Source organism: Amphibalanus amphitrite, unplaced genomic scaffold (genome assembly GCF_019059575.1).
Source record: "Amphibalanus amphitrite isolate SeventyFive unplaced genomic scaffold, NRLGWU_Aamphi_draft 001286F_arrow, whole genome shotgun sequence".
NCBI classification, from domain to species: domain Eukaryota; kingdom Metazoa; phylum Arthropoda; class Thecostraca; order Balanomorpha; family Balanidae; genus Amphibalanus; species Amphibalanus amphitrite.
In genome coordinates this window covers 103,029-120,526 of record NW_024882779.1, presented here as the reverse complement: position 1 = coordinate 120,526, position 17,498 = coordinate 103,029, and the positions used below count along the sequence as shown (strand labels likewise).

General features: G+C 51.3%; 1 protein-coding gene across 1 annotated transcript in view; it reads left to right on the top strand.

The window, feature by feature from the left end:
- LOC122371859 overlaps positions 1 to 17,498 on the top strand; it is a 30,628-nt gene that overhangs the window by 9,749 nt on the left and 3,381 nt on the right. Inside the window, exons 4-6 of the mRNA XM_043348606.1 lie at positions 12,372 to 12,604; positions 13,652 to 13,862; positions 16,113 to 17,448. Coding sequence (XP_043204541.1) covers positions 12,372 to 12,604; positions 13,652 to 13,862; positions 16,113 to 17,448 — 1,780 coding nt within the window. The remainder of the gene's footprint in view (positions 1 to 12,371; positions 12,605 to 13,651; positions 13,863 to 16,112; positions 17,449 to 17,498) is intronic.

Below are 17,498 nucleotides of genomic sequence, written 5' to 3'. Positions count from 1 at the left end.
CTGTGTTAATGTATATTGCATAGTATTACCCCCGATCCCCGTCCTGGTCTGACGGGATACGTACGAGCGCATGTTTATAGTGCCTGCTATTAGGTGTCACATCAGCACAAGGTATTTCTCTTGCATGTGAATGGTTTCTGCTGATTCGGCATCGATTTAAGAACACCTGCTATTGTGATCCCACTTTGATTTTATCTGAACTTTGGTAGGTCAGATTTTATACCGGACCATTTTGGTTCCGGATGGCATTTGATTTGGCGTGATGAGAACATTATCACGTACAACGGTGGTAAAGTCGTTGATTGATACAGGTTTACTCGCTCCGGTGGGAGGCAGTAGCGGCGGAACACCTTCAATTAAGTGGAGGGGGGTGGGGGACACTGCCGACTTTTGGTCCCATTCTTTCCATGCAACGCTCATAGGGCTAATGTTAAAATGCCCAAATCAGAGGGGGCACGGTGCCCCGGTGCCCTCCCCGTTCCGCCGCCTATGGTGGGAGGGCGGCGTGTGGGACTCAGAAGGAGACTAATGGCTTGTGTTGTGCCTTTGGTAGGACCCTCAGTATCACCGATGCAGGGCCTTCAGAGCCTCCAATTAGGGGCCTTTAGAGGCACTGGTGTGGGGTCCTCACAGACGCCCGTGTGGCCCCTCAGAGGTGCTAGTGTGAATCCCTCATAAGCGCCGGTGAGGGTCCTCACAGAATACAGACGCCGTTGTGGACCCTCAGAGACACTGGTGTGGGTCCGTTACATGTGGGTGTGTGGCCCTTAGAGCTGCTGGTGCGAACCCTTTAAAAGTCGGCAGGGGGCCCTCAACGACCGGGGAGGGGGACCTCAGACCGGCAAGGGGCCCACAGAGGCCGGCGGCATTTTCAGAAGCCCTGTGGGGTCCTTAGATACCGACAAGGTACTCTGAGACGCCAGTGCGGCCCTCAGTCTCTGGTGTAGGGCCCTCAGAGTTGCAGGTAGGTGGTCGTCAGATATGCTTTTGCCGAACCCTCACAGGCGCAGGTGTGGGTACGGGGACCCGCAGTTGCTACCGTACACGAACCCCAAGTCTAATCGTCTGTCCTGTCCAGTAACAACCGATAACATTGATATCGACTGCTGGTCCCTGTACAAGAGCAGCTGAGGTTTCCTGTGAGTACCCTCTGACAGCTTATCGTTGTTCCCTGTGAGGGTGCTGGGACAATTTACTCAGGGACGCTGTACAGTAGCAACTGCGGGTCCCTGTACCTCAGAGCCACCAATATAGGGTTGCATAAATGGTGTGGCACTTGTCAGGAATGGCTATTCCTGCTCAGTGTTGTGTCCCCCCGTTGTGTGGCGCTGGGTGCGCCTCTGCGTGTCTGACTGACCGGTCGGCCGGTCGCCGCCGGCCCGGCGCGCGGCGGAATACAGTTGGATAGCCGAGTCCGAGGCGTTTGGAACGGCGTGTGGTGCGAGCCGGGTGAAGCCGAACCCACGGCTGGAATAGTGAGAGACGCTAACATGGTGGCAGCGTGGGCGTACTCACAGCCATGACGGACACAGTGAGTGTGACCGTGTCGGACTTCCCGTGTTTCGACGGGTCGACATCGGCGGAAGATTTTCTGACCCAGTGCAAGAGACTTGGTGATCTGGGATCACTGACGCCGGTGACTCTTGGCAAGGTGATCGCGGCACGATGCACGGGCAGGGCACTGCAAGTTGTCAACGAGCTGGAGGGCTGCAGTGGAGGACTGACGTTCGAGTCAATTTCGGAGGTTTTGCAGTCCCACTTCTCGTCTACACCAACGGCAGATCAGGCTGCAGTTCTGCTGTCTCGCCTTACCAAAGGCTCTCTCTCTGCTCGAGAATATGGTCAGAGAGTGAAAACTCTCGTGCGTCACGCCTGCCCAGAGTTCTTTTCGGGCGACCAAGTCAAGAAGATATGCGTACCGGCTTACGAGGCGGCGCTATACCGTCATTTCCTGGTGGGTCTCAGTCCTGGTGAGACCGCGTTGCTTTCTCGCATGAAGGCCACGACGTTCGAAGCTGCCATCAGGGAGCTAGTTCGAGAAGAAACTCTTACGGATTACCCGAATGATGGTGACACGTTTTCTGCAGCTCACGTGTCTCGCGAAGACCGGCCCGCAGTGAGGTGGGCGTCTCCTGTTCGCCGGGTCCGGCCGGACGAGCCCGGCTGGAGTGAGCAGGGATCCCCTCCACGTGAGCGGTCCCGGGACAGTCGGGCAGGATACTGGCGCTCGATGGATGAAGAGCACGAGTCTGATGGATGGATGTCGTCCGGCGGCCGCGACGCGTCGCCGCGGTGGCGGTCTGGTGGTGATCGCCCCTGGCGTGGCCGCGGGCGCTCCCCGTCCGGCCGATCGCCGTCCGGGCGCGGCGCGCGGAGACCGAGCCGCGTCCCCGCTGGCAGGAGCCCGTCGCCTGGTGGGAGCCGCGGAGCCGACCGCGGGGAGGAGCGCCCCGGGCTGCGCGGCGGCGGAGCGGATCGGAGCAGCGACTTCGTGGGGGAGCGGCGCGGCGGCCGGGAGGGTCCTGCCCGGGAAGGTGAGCCGTATCGTTCCAGCTCGCCCGCTGGCGAAGCTCGCGTGCCTCGATGTTGGTCCTGTCGCGGCTGGGGACATCTCAAACGGCACTGCCCAAACGGGCAGGTGGCGGACGGGTGGTAAAATCGCTCCCTGTTGTCAGCACCGTCATTAATGGCTTCCAGGTACACGATTGTCTCATTGACTCGGGAAGCCAGATGACTCTTATTGACGCTAGGGTGCTGAACACGATCTCGCCCAACATTGAGCTGAATAAGCCTGTCCGCCTCGTGTCTGTTTCCGGACACAATCTTGATGTGATCGGTACCTGTTCCTTGAACATTCAGATGAGTGGTACTCCGACCTGTGTGTGGAGCTGTTGTGTTGTTAATGATTTGTCTCACGATTTAATTTTGGGTTTTGATTTTTTGCAGGCGCATCACGTTATTGTAGACTGTTCTCCCTCTGACGCGCCTCGTAGGATTAAGCTTAGAATTAGCAAGCCTGTGTCAGTGCCGGCGCAAACTGCCATGTGTATGAACATCAAAATCGACCAAAAGCTTTTGAATGACCGCGAGTATTTGATGATTGGGCAATGCTCGGACAATCTGGAGATACACGACTCACTTATTCAGCCATTTAGTGACCGAGAGATTCCGGTTTACGTTAGAAATAGAACAGATAAGCTAGTTACGCTACACAGGCGAAGTGTCATTGGTTTTGTTGAGTTGCTCGAAGGAGGGATTGATTTTTGTGATGAGTCTGACATCGCCGAGTCAGGTCCGGCGATGGAAAGTAACGCTGTCTCGGGTGACGACGGCCAGTTTTTGGGTGAAAGCACCGATGAAGTTCTGTCACGCTTCGAGATCGGGGACCAGGTCACGGGGAGGGAACGCGACGAGCTGGCGGCGCTCCTCAAGTCGCATTCAGGTGTCTTTTCAAGGAATTATGCAGACATTGGTAGTTATCGTGGTGAGGAAGTAGATTTAGAATTGCAGCCTGGTGCCCAACCACAATTTGTGAGGCCGTATCCCATTCCCTGGGCGCGAGAGAGCCAGCTGCGATCTCAGTTGGACGATTTGCAACGTTGTGGGGTAATTGAGCAGGGACCGCCGTCTGATTGGAACTCCCCAATCTTGCTCATTCCCAAGGCTGGGAACCCCTCAGAGTACCGTATTGTGCAGGACATGAGGCGTATTAACAAGTGCTTGTTGCCGAAAAAGTTTGTTTTTCCGAACATAGACGATTTTCTTTTTTCGTTGCACGGATGGAAGGTGGCTAGTTCACTTGACATCAAACACGCGTTTTGGAATTTGCGCCTTACCGAAGCATCCAGTCGTATTTGTGCCTTCCATACGCTTGGCAAAACTTTCTATCCCCAGAGAATGCCCATGGGTTGCATGCAATCCTCCTATTTTCTGCACATGGCGATGCACAAGATTCTGGGGGATATACCAGGCGTACATGTATATGCTGATGATGTGCTCCTGACGAGCGCCAGCATGGACGAGCACTATAAATTGCTGAGTACAGTTCTGGGTAGACTACAATCGGCCGGTTTGAAGTTGTCTCCCGGTAAATGCAGCATTGGAGTCACGCGGTTGAATTATCTAGGACACGAAATCACACCTGATGGGATCACGATCGCTCCCGACCGCATTCAGTGCATTCGAGATCTGAAAACGCCGAGGACCGTAAAGGAAGTGAAGAGGCTGTACGGATTTTTTTCCTGGTTCCGTAAATTCATTCCGTCATTTTCGACTCTAGCTGCGCCCCTGGTTGACCTTTCGAATTCGCCCAAGTTCTACTGGAGCACTGAACTGGACGAGACATTCCAGGCGCTCCGTGAGGCGTTGATGACGGGACCAGTTTTGGCATATCCCAGACAGGGGGATCGATTTGTTTTGTACACTGACAGCAGCCTCTCTGGGTCAGGCCAGGTGTTGTGTCAGATCCAGGATGGCGCGGAAAGGGTGATCGCCTACGGCGGCAGCAAATATAACCGAGCTCAGAGAAAATGGACGATTTTTGAGCTTGAAGTCTATAGTTTTATTCAGGGCCTCAGACGATTTTACAAGTATCTCGCGGGAGATGAGTTCACATGGTGCTGCGACTGCAAGAGCGCCCTTCAGATCCTGTCCAACCGTGACGAGTTAAATCCTCGTATCGCGCGCTGGAGGTCCTTCGCAGGTCAGTTTCAGTTTGTAGTGGAGCACCGCCGGGCTGTAGAAATGCAGCATGTTGACTTTTTGTCGCGGGTACACGAGGGCACGGTTGATGACGGTGCGGTTCGAGCGGCGGTTGAGCTCGCCGCGGGTGGGCGGCTGTCCGGTGACGGTCCCGTAACCGTCGCCGAGCCGGCTGCTGCTGCCCCGCGTGACGGTCAGGTGACGGGGATGCAGCGATCGGAGGGTGCCGGCGTGCCGCCGGTGGCACGTGACCATGACACGCGCGGCAGTGTCGCGATGCCGGCACGAGCTCGCGGTGTGGCGGCTCGCGCGCCGCTTGAGCATGTGACTGGCGAACGTGTTCCGGATGCGTCAACTTCCGGTTCCCATGACGTAACCGCTGGCGACTCGGTAGCAGAGGCCGACCGTGGCAGTCACGGAATCGAGCAAGCCTCGGATGGGACGGTTCCCGGTTCCCATGACGTAACCGCGGGCGACTCGGTGGCAGAGGCCGACCGTGGCAGTCACAGAGCCGATCAGAACGTTGCAGTGAATGCAGTCACTGCAGATTGTCTTATTGACTGCAACATTGAGCCGGCTGCTCTGATATGGCATCAAAAGCATGACAAACACTGCCGGGCTTTGGTTTTTCGGTTAAGAACAGGGAAATGGCCACAGTACTGTCCTCCTGCTCTGAAGCGGGAAAAGATAGACAATTTTGCATTGTTACATGGCATTTTGTACCGCAAGGCCTCTGATGGCTCTTTTCAGATTGTTTGGCCGACTTCTAAACGCTTCGAAATACTGTATCGGCATCATGATACTTCTACCGGGGCGCACTGCGGAGCCGATAAGTTATATGAAATTTTGACGAGAAACATCTGGTACCTCGGCCTGAGAAGGGATTGTCAAAATTATGTAGCGAGCTGCGCGCTTTGCGGTGCGAAAAAGGACGACAGGGGACCACCGCGCCCTCCTCTGTTACCGCAGGATCCGACCAGTCCGGGTGAAGTGCTGGTGATAGACGTGGTCCATATGCCTCAGAGTCGCCTGTCAGGCAAGACACTAGTTTTGACGTGCATCGATAAGTTTACTGGCTTTCTTACGTATTACCCATTAGGATCCGGAACCGCCGATGATATTACGGATGCTCTGTCCACTCATTTTTTGACATTCGGTCCTCCCCAGCGTATCGAAACGGATGCTGGTGCGAATATGAAAAGCGAGAAGGTGGCAGAATTGTGCAGGTTTTGGGGTGTAGGTAGGAGACACGCTACTGGGTCGCACCACGAGGCTATCGGGAAATTGGAAAGGCGTCACAGAGATATAAAGCGTAGGGTTCGAACTTTATCGGCAACTTATGGTTCTGACTGGGAAGCACATTTACCAGCTGTGGTTTTTTCTTTGAATAATGAAGTGTCGTCGTCTCATGGATTTTCCCCATATTTCTTGTATTTTATGCGACATGTGAATTCTCCTGTTTCTCAGCTTATCTCTGCGCATGTTCCCAAATATTCGGAGGATTACATTCACGAGAAAATGCGTATGGTGGCTGGCACGCTCAGAGCGGCCCATGAAACCTTACGTGACAGCCAACGTGCCCAGAAGCGGGCGTATGATTTGAGGCATAGGGTAAGGGAGCCCACGTATCAACCAGGTGACCAAGTCCGGATACGGAACTTTGATGAGCGTAAGGGCATTCCCCGTAAAATGTGCAACCCATGGTCACCTGTGCACGTTGTGGTGGACTTGGTAGGAAGGCGTCATGTTGACTGTTTAGATCCGCGAACGGGAAGGACGCGGCGAACACATGTGATGTACTTGAAACCTGTCATTAGCCGTGATGTGTATTAGTCATAAGTGTTTGTGGCGCATTTGCGGTCGCGAGGGTGCACGGGAGGGGGAAATGTCAGGAATGGCTATTCCTGCTCAGTGTTGTGTCCCCCCGTTGTGTGGCGCTGGGTGCGCCTCTGCGTGTCTGACTGACCGGTCGGCCGGTCGCCGCCGGCCCGGCGCGCGGCGGAATACAGTTGGATAACCGAGTCCGAGGCGTTTGGAACGGCGTGTGGTGCGAGCCGGGTGAAGCCGAACCCACGGCTGGAATAGTGAGAGACGCTAACAGCACTGGCTTGGGGGACCCTCAGTGGTGTCCTTATGGGCCCTTAGAACCACTGGTGTGGGTCTCTCAGAGGTGCTGGTTGTGAACCCTCAGAGGCCCTGCTGAGGGCCCTCACGGTCTCCGTTATGGGATCCACAGAAGCCGGCGTAGACCCTGACGGAGATCTTAGTGTGGCTACTTAGGGGCTCATGAGGTGCTCTTACGAGACCTGTGAGGTCTTTCTCAGCTGAAATATAGTCAGCGTGGACCCTCAGAGGTCAGTTGGTACCGCAGGGGTCTTTATGGCCGGGTGGGCTCTCAGAAGCACCAGTGAGGGCCCTCAGTCTCACAGTCGTCGTAATGGGGCCGTCAGAGACATTGGTGTGAGGCCATTACTGATTACAGGTTGGCGTAAGGCCCTAGATATGGCCCCTCTTGGGCCGGCAAGGACTCTCAGAGGCACGCTAGCGGCCATAAGAGGCCGGTAAAGGGCCCTCAGAGGCCGCCAGTAGCCTTCAGAAGCCGGCGTGTAACCCTCATGGACAATTTAGTGAGGCTTCTTTAGACTCACGAGGTGCTGCTACGAGCCCTATTCTTTCTGAATCGAAATATGGCCAGCATAGACCCTGAGCGGTAAACTGGTGCCACAGAGCCCCTCCGACCCGAGGGGTCCTCTGAATGCGATAGGGGGGGGGACTAGATGGCACGTGCCTCCTGGGACCCCCTGACTACGCTACTATTTCATATGCGTCATGTCAGGTATTTTGGGCTTGCACCCCAACTTGAAGAATGTTCCTGGGCCCCTGTGACAATATATTGTATTCATTATAGGTATTCGTCATTAGCTTGCACTCTCTGCAATCTGCCCATACTATTATTTGTCCCTAGACGCGCTTACAGAGAGCAGGGATAAGCCCATACAGTCAACGGCCTGTTAGTTTCGCAAACAGCCGCCAGGGGCGCTAGGGTCGCCTATGTTGTGAGATAGGGCAAACTTCTCTCGCTCGGCGCCGCCTGGGGGTTAAAATTTGCGGGAAATTAACAATGCCACGCCCTTTCCACATGAGTGGAGCACAATAAAATCGATGGAGCGCCTTGCATTGCGATTAGTGACACACCCTAACCTACGCCTTTGACGAACTGTGCCGACCCCAAGCAGATCTGGTCAATCGTTGGTCGTTTGTATACGCATTCTCCTGCACCGTGCTAGTATTGTCTTATACCTTTTCAGTGCTCGCTGTCCTGCGCCTTGCAATCAACAAAATGCTGCGGCACCAGGACTCACAGTCTTGTCTCTGATATGGTTTTCTTCACCCGCGCCCCGTAGGGGGGGGGGCCGAAACGGCCCCCCCTGTCCTTTTCGGTCGATATCTCCTAAACGGCTGGAGATATCGCCACCAAACTTTCAGGACCCCTCCGGGCATCAATTTTACACATTGTGACCAAAAATTTTTCCAGAGGCTATGATAGGTTGGCCACAAATGACGTCAGAGTGACGTCATGTTCTGTCATTTTCGACCGAAAAAAGACCTTCGCGAGAAGACCTGTCAGGACTACAGCTTTGAAGATACAGAAAAATGATCTAGACATAAAAGGTGTAAAATTGACAGGGCTACAAAACTGCTATCTCGAATTTTTGAAATTTTTGAGTTTTGACCCCCAAAAATCAAAAAAGCATTTTTTTGGATATATTCGCCGAAAAATCCAAAAAGTTTTTTGAGTTTCGAAAAAATCGGAATATATGTGATAGTGCCTACCGTCTTCTATCTACATACCAAATTTCAGATCGATACCTCGTTTTTTGGCCAAGTTATAGCGAAAAAACTGTTCAAAAATGATGACGTCAAATTTTCAAACTCAATTTTTGGCAATTCTAGAACTCGTAGAGCAAAACGAAGACCACCATTAGACTCCCCGTGACGAGCTGCATCGAATCGATAACCATTTTATGCAAAAATATCAACTTTGAAATTTGACCTAATTTGACCTGACCTTGACCTGACCTTCACAAAAACGTGACCTAGGCTGGCCCCAAAGGCTGCCTAACCCACATAATCGCATTTGTCATGTAAAATGGACCATAAAACATGTATCACACGACACATTCATATTGTGACCCCCGGTGACCTGACCTCGCTGTGACCTGACCCGGTATCAGTGACCTCAGATAGCAAAGTATGTGTTTGACGAACAATATACCATCGATGGTTTTCAATAAATTACCAATTTACTCGCTTTCACAGCACATTTCTTGAATTGCCTGTGAACGGTGAAAATCTGACCTTTGACCTGACCTGTGACGTCATCGGTTTGACCTAGGTCAATGAAATTTGGTCACAAGGTAGTTCCCGGGTGGGGCTATCGAACGCCGTTTGAATTTTGAAAATCGGCCGGTAACTTTCCGAGATCTTAGGGGGGGGGCCGAAACGGCCTCCCCCCTACGGGTGGTAGGGTCCGCCGGTAGCCCTACGGGGCGCGGGTTAAGTGAAGGAAATTGCGGTCAATAACGCTGTAGGAACAAAAGGGAATCATCATTTAGGAACAAAAGGGAATCTTCATTAAAGGGCAAGCTGAATAGTTGTCAAGTTCTGGTGTTAAGGGTACCGGGTGGTAGGTACAGAGTAGACAGACACTTAAGTCAGCAAAAAGTGGGGGGGGGGGGGTAGTTAACATTGCTGCCCCCCCCCACCTCCGAAAGTGGGGGGCCATGGCCCCCCGGCCCCCCTGTTCCTACCCCTATGTGACCCTATCTAACGGCGCCGGAGGTAGAGTACTGTCGCGGCCGCTTCCAAATAATATGGGCGTCTTCCAAGGATCTGCCCTGGGACCGTTACTCTTCACCATATTTTCGAACAACCTCTCGCTATACGCAGGTGACGCCACCGTTTTCCAATATGCGGACGACACCCAGGTTCTAGTGAGCGGCCGTGCCGACCACCTCAGATCGCTTATCTCTCGCATGGAAGCTTCACTCGCATCAATCAGTAACTGGTTCTGTCTTCACGCCCTCAAGCTAAGCACAAACAAAACACAACTCATGGTTTTTGGCAGCAGACAAAATTTACGGAAAGTACCCGACTTCAGCGTCTCTCTTCGTGACTCTGTGTTGCAGCCATGCGAGCAGGTGGGGAATCTGGGTGTTGTCTTTGACAGCACCCTGTCCTGGGAAGCCCATTTGTCCGAGCTTAGTCGTCGGTGTACTGGCTTGTTGATCGGACTGTCTCACGCACGAAATTGTCTCCCTGACGGTGTCAGTTCTCGTTACATCTCTGGTCATATCACGAATCAACTACTGACTCACTGTGTACGGTAACGGGACTCAGAAAATTTTTGACCGACTCCAGAAAATTTTGAACTTTGCCGCTAGAGTGATCTTCGGACGGCGTAAGTTTGACCACGTCTCGGACCTGCGCGACAGACTTGGCTGGCTATCACCAAAATCCATGTCAGATTACCTGACACTCACGATCGCGCAAAAGGTCATTAAGCATGAAGAGCCCGAGAACCTTGCTGCACTGTTCGTCCCCAATCAAAATTTTCGAGACAGGCACACACGGCAGGATCGTCTCCTTCATCTTCCCCGACCGAGGCTTGAAACCGGAAAACGGCGTTTTGAGTACCGCGCCGCGGCGCTGTTAAATAGCCTTCCACCCCAGGTAGTGCAGCTGCCACCTGCCAGCTTCGCCCGGTCTGCCAGGGCCGCGCTGATTAACAAATCCCCGCTACGCCGCTGACGAGTCTGTTTAGTAGTAGACAAGGCATGCCGCCAATAGGTGGACGATCTGTTTGTGCTTATGTATATATATTGTTTGTCTTATGTACATATGTAGATGATTATTGTCGCGACCCCCATCGATGGATGACTGTCGTCTAGTGCTGAGTGTTCTTCCCCCTGCCCGCATGATTGTTACCCATTATACTCGGATCTAAGCCGTAATCGCCACGCCATATGTGGAAGGCTTTTGGTGTCAATACATACATACATACATACAATCGTCACCAAACTTTTAGTACCCTCCCGTGAATAGATTTTGCACATTGTGACTGTTAAATACTGAGAGGTCCAAGCTGCACTGTATTGTCGTCACGACACCAGCCCGTGTGGGCACCGGGCACAGACTGACACACCCAGCCGCGCGGCCGCCGGACGCCGGCCGCCAGGTCACGCCATCAGCGCCTCAGGCTATCTAGCCCAGCTGGCCGGCACGGCACAGCCAATCCCAGCCACAACAGTGACTAAAAATTTTCAAAAGGCTATGATAAAAAGTTGGCAGGTAATGACGTCAGAGTTACGTCATTTCTGCCATTTTCGACCCATAAAAAGTTTTGCGGGAAGAGCTGTGAGGCCTACAGCTTTAGAGATACAGAAAACTGTTTCATATAAAAGGTGTAGAATCAACAGGGCTACAAACCTGCTATCTCAGATTTTTGAAATTTTTGGATTTCGACCCCCAAAAATAAACATAGATTTTTTAATGTAATAGCCGAAAAATCCAAAGATTTTTTTGAATTTCGGAAAACGGAATATATGTGATAGTGCCTACCACATTCTATCCACATACCAAATTTGAGATCGAAACCTCTTTTTTGGCAAATAGACCTCGTAGCGCAAAACAAAGACCACCATTAGACTCCCCGTGACGAGCTGCATCAACTCAATACCCATTTAAAGGGACTATCCCACCTTTAACATGGGGTTTAAGTTGAGATAGCCAAGTTTGCGGCGAGGTTCAGAAACCACTATCTATCTAGGTTGCAACCCCCGCGGCCTCTTGGTGTTGAAGAAATTCGTTCCCTTCATTTGAAAATGGGCCTTGTACAAGGCCCTATCTTCAACATGGAGCGACCGTTAGTGTGACGTCACCTCGTTTAGTCATTCTGATTTAAATGTGTTTGTTCGTTGAAAAATCGCTTAAAACTTGGTCTGAACTTTGTTGTGGTGCCTACAGAGTAAAAAGAATCAGCTTTATGACAGTAATGTGACCTGGGGAAGGAGGTAATTTTGGGCTGTGACGTCACATATTTGAAAGTTTGTGTTTGGAATATGGGAAGCCTAAGATGTTTAATGAAAAATAAATGCCAGAACCGTGTTCCTGGTCATCCAATCTATAAAGTCGGGCACAATTTAACTGGTTTTAACAACATTTTAGAAGGTGGGATAGTCCCTTTAATGCAAAACTATCAGCTTTGAAATTTGACCTTTTTTTGACTGACCTTGACCTGACCTCCACCAGAAAGTGACTTAAGTGACTTACACCGTACCTGATGGTGTTTTAACCATCACCATTGAGTTGGAAGTGAAAAATTGGCCATAAAACATGCATCGCACAACCTTGGTAAAGCTGGGTTCATGTGCTGACCCTTTGGTGACCTGACCTGTGACCTGACCTGGTAGTTCAGTGACCTCTAATAGCAACATATCTACTAGGCAGCTGACGCCCTGCTATCGAACGCCGTTTGAATTTTAAAAATTCGTCCAGTGGTTTCAGAGATACGGGAGGGGGCAAAAAATGTCCCCCCCCCCCCACCGCGCGGAAGGTGGCCGGAAGGCCCACCGCCTGCCGGGATATAGGACATGTTTGTATTTCCACAGGTACTTCGGCGACTGGAGATACCACACATCGTCTGCTTGAATGATGCCACCGCCGAGTTCACTGCGCTGGCCCGAAAACTGGACTGTCCAATCATGGGAATTCAGAATAAGTACCTGACCCAGAACATAGTCGCTGTCAAGGTACCCCGGAAAAGGGCCACGCTGCAGCTTCGCCACCCGCCGCCGGGACAGAAGGGGTTCTACATGCCCTGTGAGGTGTTCCATCCGGAAAGGTGATGCAACTGCTGAAAAAGGCGGCTGATATTACTCAAATGATGATCGTAAATAAACCCTAAGCGTAGCTTACTTCAAGTAACTCATGTTATGGCAGGAGTTTCACAATCGAGGCAGCGAATGGCAATGACTGACCTGACCTCCGATTGCCCTTACAAGAAGTGCGAAGTCTACTTGCAGAAGTGTGTGGAGACGAGATCCTTTTCAATTATTTGACGTTTTGTCATACTGAAAAAGACATGACACTGGTTAAGACTCACCTGGTCAACTCACCTTGTTGGGTTTCCATTTCCGTTCTGAGCCAAAAACATGGTTAGGAAATCGAGAAGGATATTAAGGAACCCACATCAAAAGACGCGCCAGCCCAGATATAAACACAGCTCACATGATTGATAATTACAATGCATATTATGGCTGGAATTTGGCTTATTCAATGAGCACGAACATATTATGATATTATCGACAGCGCAACATATTTATCATTGGTAGCTCTGCAACGCGCGTATGTCTAGAAAAGTGTACAACCGTCAGTCAGTGAATTCGTAGAGGGCCTCGCCCAGCGCCTTCTCCAGTAACTTCTTGAAGCTAGCTAAGTTAGTTGTGGTCACAACATGCTGTGGCAAAGCATTCCACGCAGCTATGCATCTCACATTGAAGAAGTGTCTCCTTACATCGGTGTGAGACGTCGGAATGAAAATATTATTGCAATGACCTCGCGTGCTGCCGTGTTATAGGACGTTCAAACAGGTCAGATACATCTAGATGACTCCTGCCATTAAACAACTTTCAGCACTGAATAAGATCTGCCCTCAGCAGTCTGCCCTTGACTGAGAAAAGCTGCAAGCTACGTAGTCTACCGGCATAGTCAAGTGTCTCAACTGAGACGATTTGATTGACGATTGACCGATCACCGAGACGACTTGAAGGCATGATACATGATACTGCTTCTCTTAGGTTGCAATCCTTAAGCGATAGAAACGCTCGGCCAAATCAAGTACGCATATACCTTAAAATATTATTCAACCTTGATCCGGTCGATTCGACAGGTTCCTGAAGAAGTTCGACATCTCCGTCGAGATGCTGCCTCTCGTGTCGACGATCCCGGGCACCGGTCCACATCCGCCAGCCCTGTTCGACGCGTTCTTCGAGAAGCTTGAGGAGCAGTACCACTCTGTGGAGCAGAAGCAATTCCGACGACTGGACCTGCTGATGCGGTGGCTCTCCGACCAGGATTCCATTGAAACTGCCCTGAAAGAGGTTTGTCCTTCTGGTATTGCTTTATTCCTTGCGGTATATTCCGGTAGATTGCTTGCCTTTAAAGGTAGACTGCCACCTTTTTTCCACAAAACGGTTTTCACTAGAGCTGAGCCACCTATGTCCCAGACTGAAGTCGGTTTTCCGAACTTCGAACCCGTTTGCGAGAAATCGGAGACCAAAGTTCAGTTTGATGCCATTTTTTTAGTCCAAGAAAACCGACATCTCTACTGTTTATCGATAACTTTGAAACATGAATTTTCTTATCTTTTGGTAAATATATGTCAAAACTTTGATTGTTTCGAGATCAGAGAAGAATTTTGGAGTGTCAAAATAAAAGTTAAACCTATATATTCAGTAGTTCATTTTTTCCAAAAAAGTGTGGGAAATGGGGTTTAACATGGGCCATGGACCCATTCCAAATGAGCCATGATTTTTAAATGTTTTACGAACTTAAATGTAAAATAAATTAAACATGGCCAATTTCTTATGAAATCATATATTAGTAAATCATAAAATACCTTACTTTTTCAAATAAAAAGTAATAATCTTATGACCTTGAAGTCTAGTGATGTGTAAACATTGTCGTTAGACATTAACCGATTGATAATTGTATGATAATCGACATTTTTTTCGCGATTCACGTGATGATACTTTGTCAGGTGAATTCTAAAATTTTGTTTTGTCCAGGGAATAAATCATAGGCCGATCTGAGAAAACTTTTTGAAGGTGGCAGTCTTCCTTTAACATCGCCGGCCGAGTGGGGAAGGGGGTGACGCACTCCCTTATAGTTTATTTTTCGCAATAACTCCGAACTCGCCGGCGATAGAAAGCTGAAACTTGGCATACCTGACCTTTGAACCAAGTCACATTTTGAGACACCAACTATATTTTCAGGTCAGGTCATGTCACTGACCTATAACGTCATAAGTGAACTTCGATCCTAGTCAGATATTGCAATTTTGCAACGCCCTCAGTACCAGAGGATCTTATACAAAGAGATAAAACTTACAGGATACAGTATCCCCTAGAAGTCCCAAACTTGTAGGTATATCTCGATTTTTTCCCCTGAAGGTCACATGAGGTGAGGTCTGTCACGTAACCTCCCTATAAGGGGGACTTGGGGTAATCCCGCTACTTGGGAAACCCCACCATACCCCATATTGGTGAGATTATGAGTTTAAACAATGCAATTAGCGTGATTTTTAGTCACCGTACTACGCACGACTCGGGAGGCGGAAGGGATGCGACACTTGCGGATACATGCAAAATAATGATTTTACAGAAGTTATCGGGTAAAACCGTCATGCTAAGACGGGTACTCATCTGCCTTGCTTGAAAGTAGGATTAATAACTGTCTTTGAGGAAAAAAAAACAAATATTCCACCAGCTAGCTGCACAATTTAGTACGATTATTTGTGAAATTGTACATAATGAAGCAAGAGCATTCAATGGCGGGCTTACCGCCACCTTTTTATGACTAGTAAAATGCAAGATATTCTTTTTTTAGAACAAAATCAAATTATATTTTGGAATGACGGAACCATTCATCAACTTTTGCATTGTTGACTTTGCAGACAACATTACCTCCTTTGACCAGGTTCGTGACCTGGGGTACACTAAGCTGACTTTGAACCGAGGTCAACATCTGAGCTTGACCTCTGCACCCAAACAGAAAATAAACCATTTGACCTGTCTGAGAAAGACGAACACGATTATGGTAGTATCGCAGCTCTTTTTTGCGAAGTTATTTATGAGTAACTAGTAAGTGATCTCGCGCCTTTGGTCACTTGTCCTGATCTCACAGGTTAGCAGTTGACCTGAGACCTTAAAATGGGGTGCCAGTCAGTACTCTTGGTAGCGGTGGACATGCTCGTTTTTCTGCGACATTCTAGCTCCGTCAGGTGCGAAATAGCGAGGGGGTCGCAGCCGGCTCCCTCCACCCCCCCCGATCGGCTGGGGCCTATGTAGAAACCAATAGGTCCAGCGAGGCTTTTAATGGCAAGTGAATCATTAAGCAACTGAATACATCATATTTAATTAGTCACCTCGTCAGAAAACATTAAATGTCACTCGCTGGTGAATCGCCCGTGAACACATTGTGCTTATATTTTTAAGGGATGATATGACATGGAATTTAATTTGCCTATCTTGTGTATGCCATCTGCTAGGCTTATGTCTCGGAGAGTGGCACAACATCAGACCAAAAGAAGTTATAAGGGAGCGATTGCTGACAGTATGGATTTCTTTCAGGTGCTCTGCAGCTGCCAAATTTCCGAGCAGAAAAAGTGGGACATCGAAGACCAAATTCACCGAATCGTCAGCTGCCAAGAAAAAAGCAGTCTCGAGTTTCTCAGGGACGCCAGGACCATGATGCTGCCCAAAGGGATGGTGCTGTGCGACATAGCTGCTCCCGTGGCTCCTTCGGTCCTACCTGGCTACACTCCAAGTTCAGCCCCCACTGACCCCACTCCAGTCCCCACTGGCCCCACTTCAGCCCCCACTGACCCCACTCCAGCCCCCACTGACCCCACTCCAGCCCCCATTGGCCCCACTCCAGCCCCCACTGACCCCACTCCAGTCCCCTCCGACTTCAGCTCCACTCCAGCCCCCACTGTCCCCACTGGCCCCACTTCAGCCCTCACTGACCCCACTCCAGCCCCCACTGACCACACTCCAGTCCTCTCCGAGTTCAGCTCCACTCCAGCCCCCACTGACCCCACTCCAGCCCCCACTGATCCCACTCAAGCCCCCACTGACCCCAATCAAGCCCCTTCTATCCGACCCATCCCTGACCACAGACCACCACTGTATGACCCCACTCCACCCGCAGCCAAAACCCGTCCCGCCTGGGTCAAATTTCCACATCCGCCGGCACTGCGACAAGCGGCAGCTAGCGGTACCGTGCGCACCAGCTGTCTCAGAGCCGTGTACAATGTGCCAATACCAGTGTCACCGTCGGTGGAAGATCACGGCCTTCCTTTTAGCCGCATGGCAGCTGTGCCGCTGCAGGCGAGACTCTCGGCGCTGCTGGGAGCTCCGACCCAGCCGCTGGTGCTGCTTGGCGTCCATAGGGGCGAGGATCACCAGATGCTGGCCAGCTGCACGTGGCGCGCGCCACTGCTGGAGCGCGTTCTGCTGGAAGGCGAGCAGAGCCGACTGCGAGCGGCGCTCAGCACGCTACAGCTGCGGCCGAACACGCTGGACGCGCTGCCAGAGCTGCTGCGGCTGCCGGCCGCCGCGCTGGTCGAGTGGCGGCGAGTCACGAACCCCCGCAGCGGGCGAGGTCAGGTGCGCGCCGTGCTGCTGACCCTGCTGGCGATGACGCCGGCCGACACGCCGCCCTCGGCGCTGGGCCTGAGCGCTTCAGCGGCCGCCGAGTGGCGAGCCCGAGCCTGGCCATGGCGCTTTGCACAGCCTTCGCAAGGCCGGATCGACTGGAAAGCGATGCACCTTCAGAACGAGCTGCAGGACGTGTACAAAACGGTGCTGAGCGTGAACGAGGTGCTTGGCCAGCCCCTGCAGCAGCTGGATGTGGTCGATACGATCCACGTGCCGATGACGATGCTATTCGGCTTTGCCAGCTACGGTAAGTGATTCTTTGACCTATTGTTTCTATCTATTGTTCTCTGCCTTACT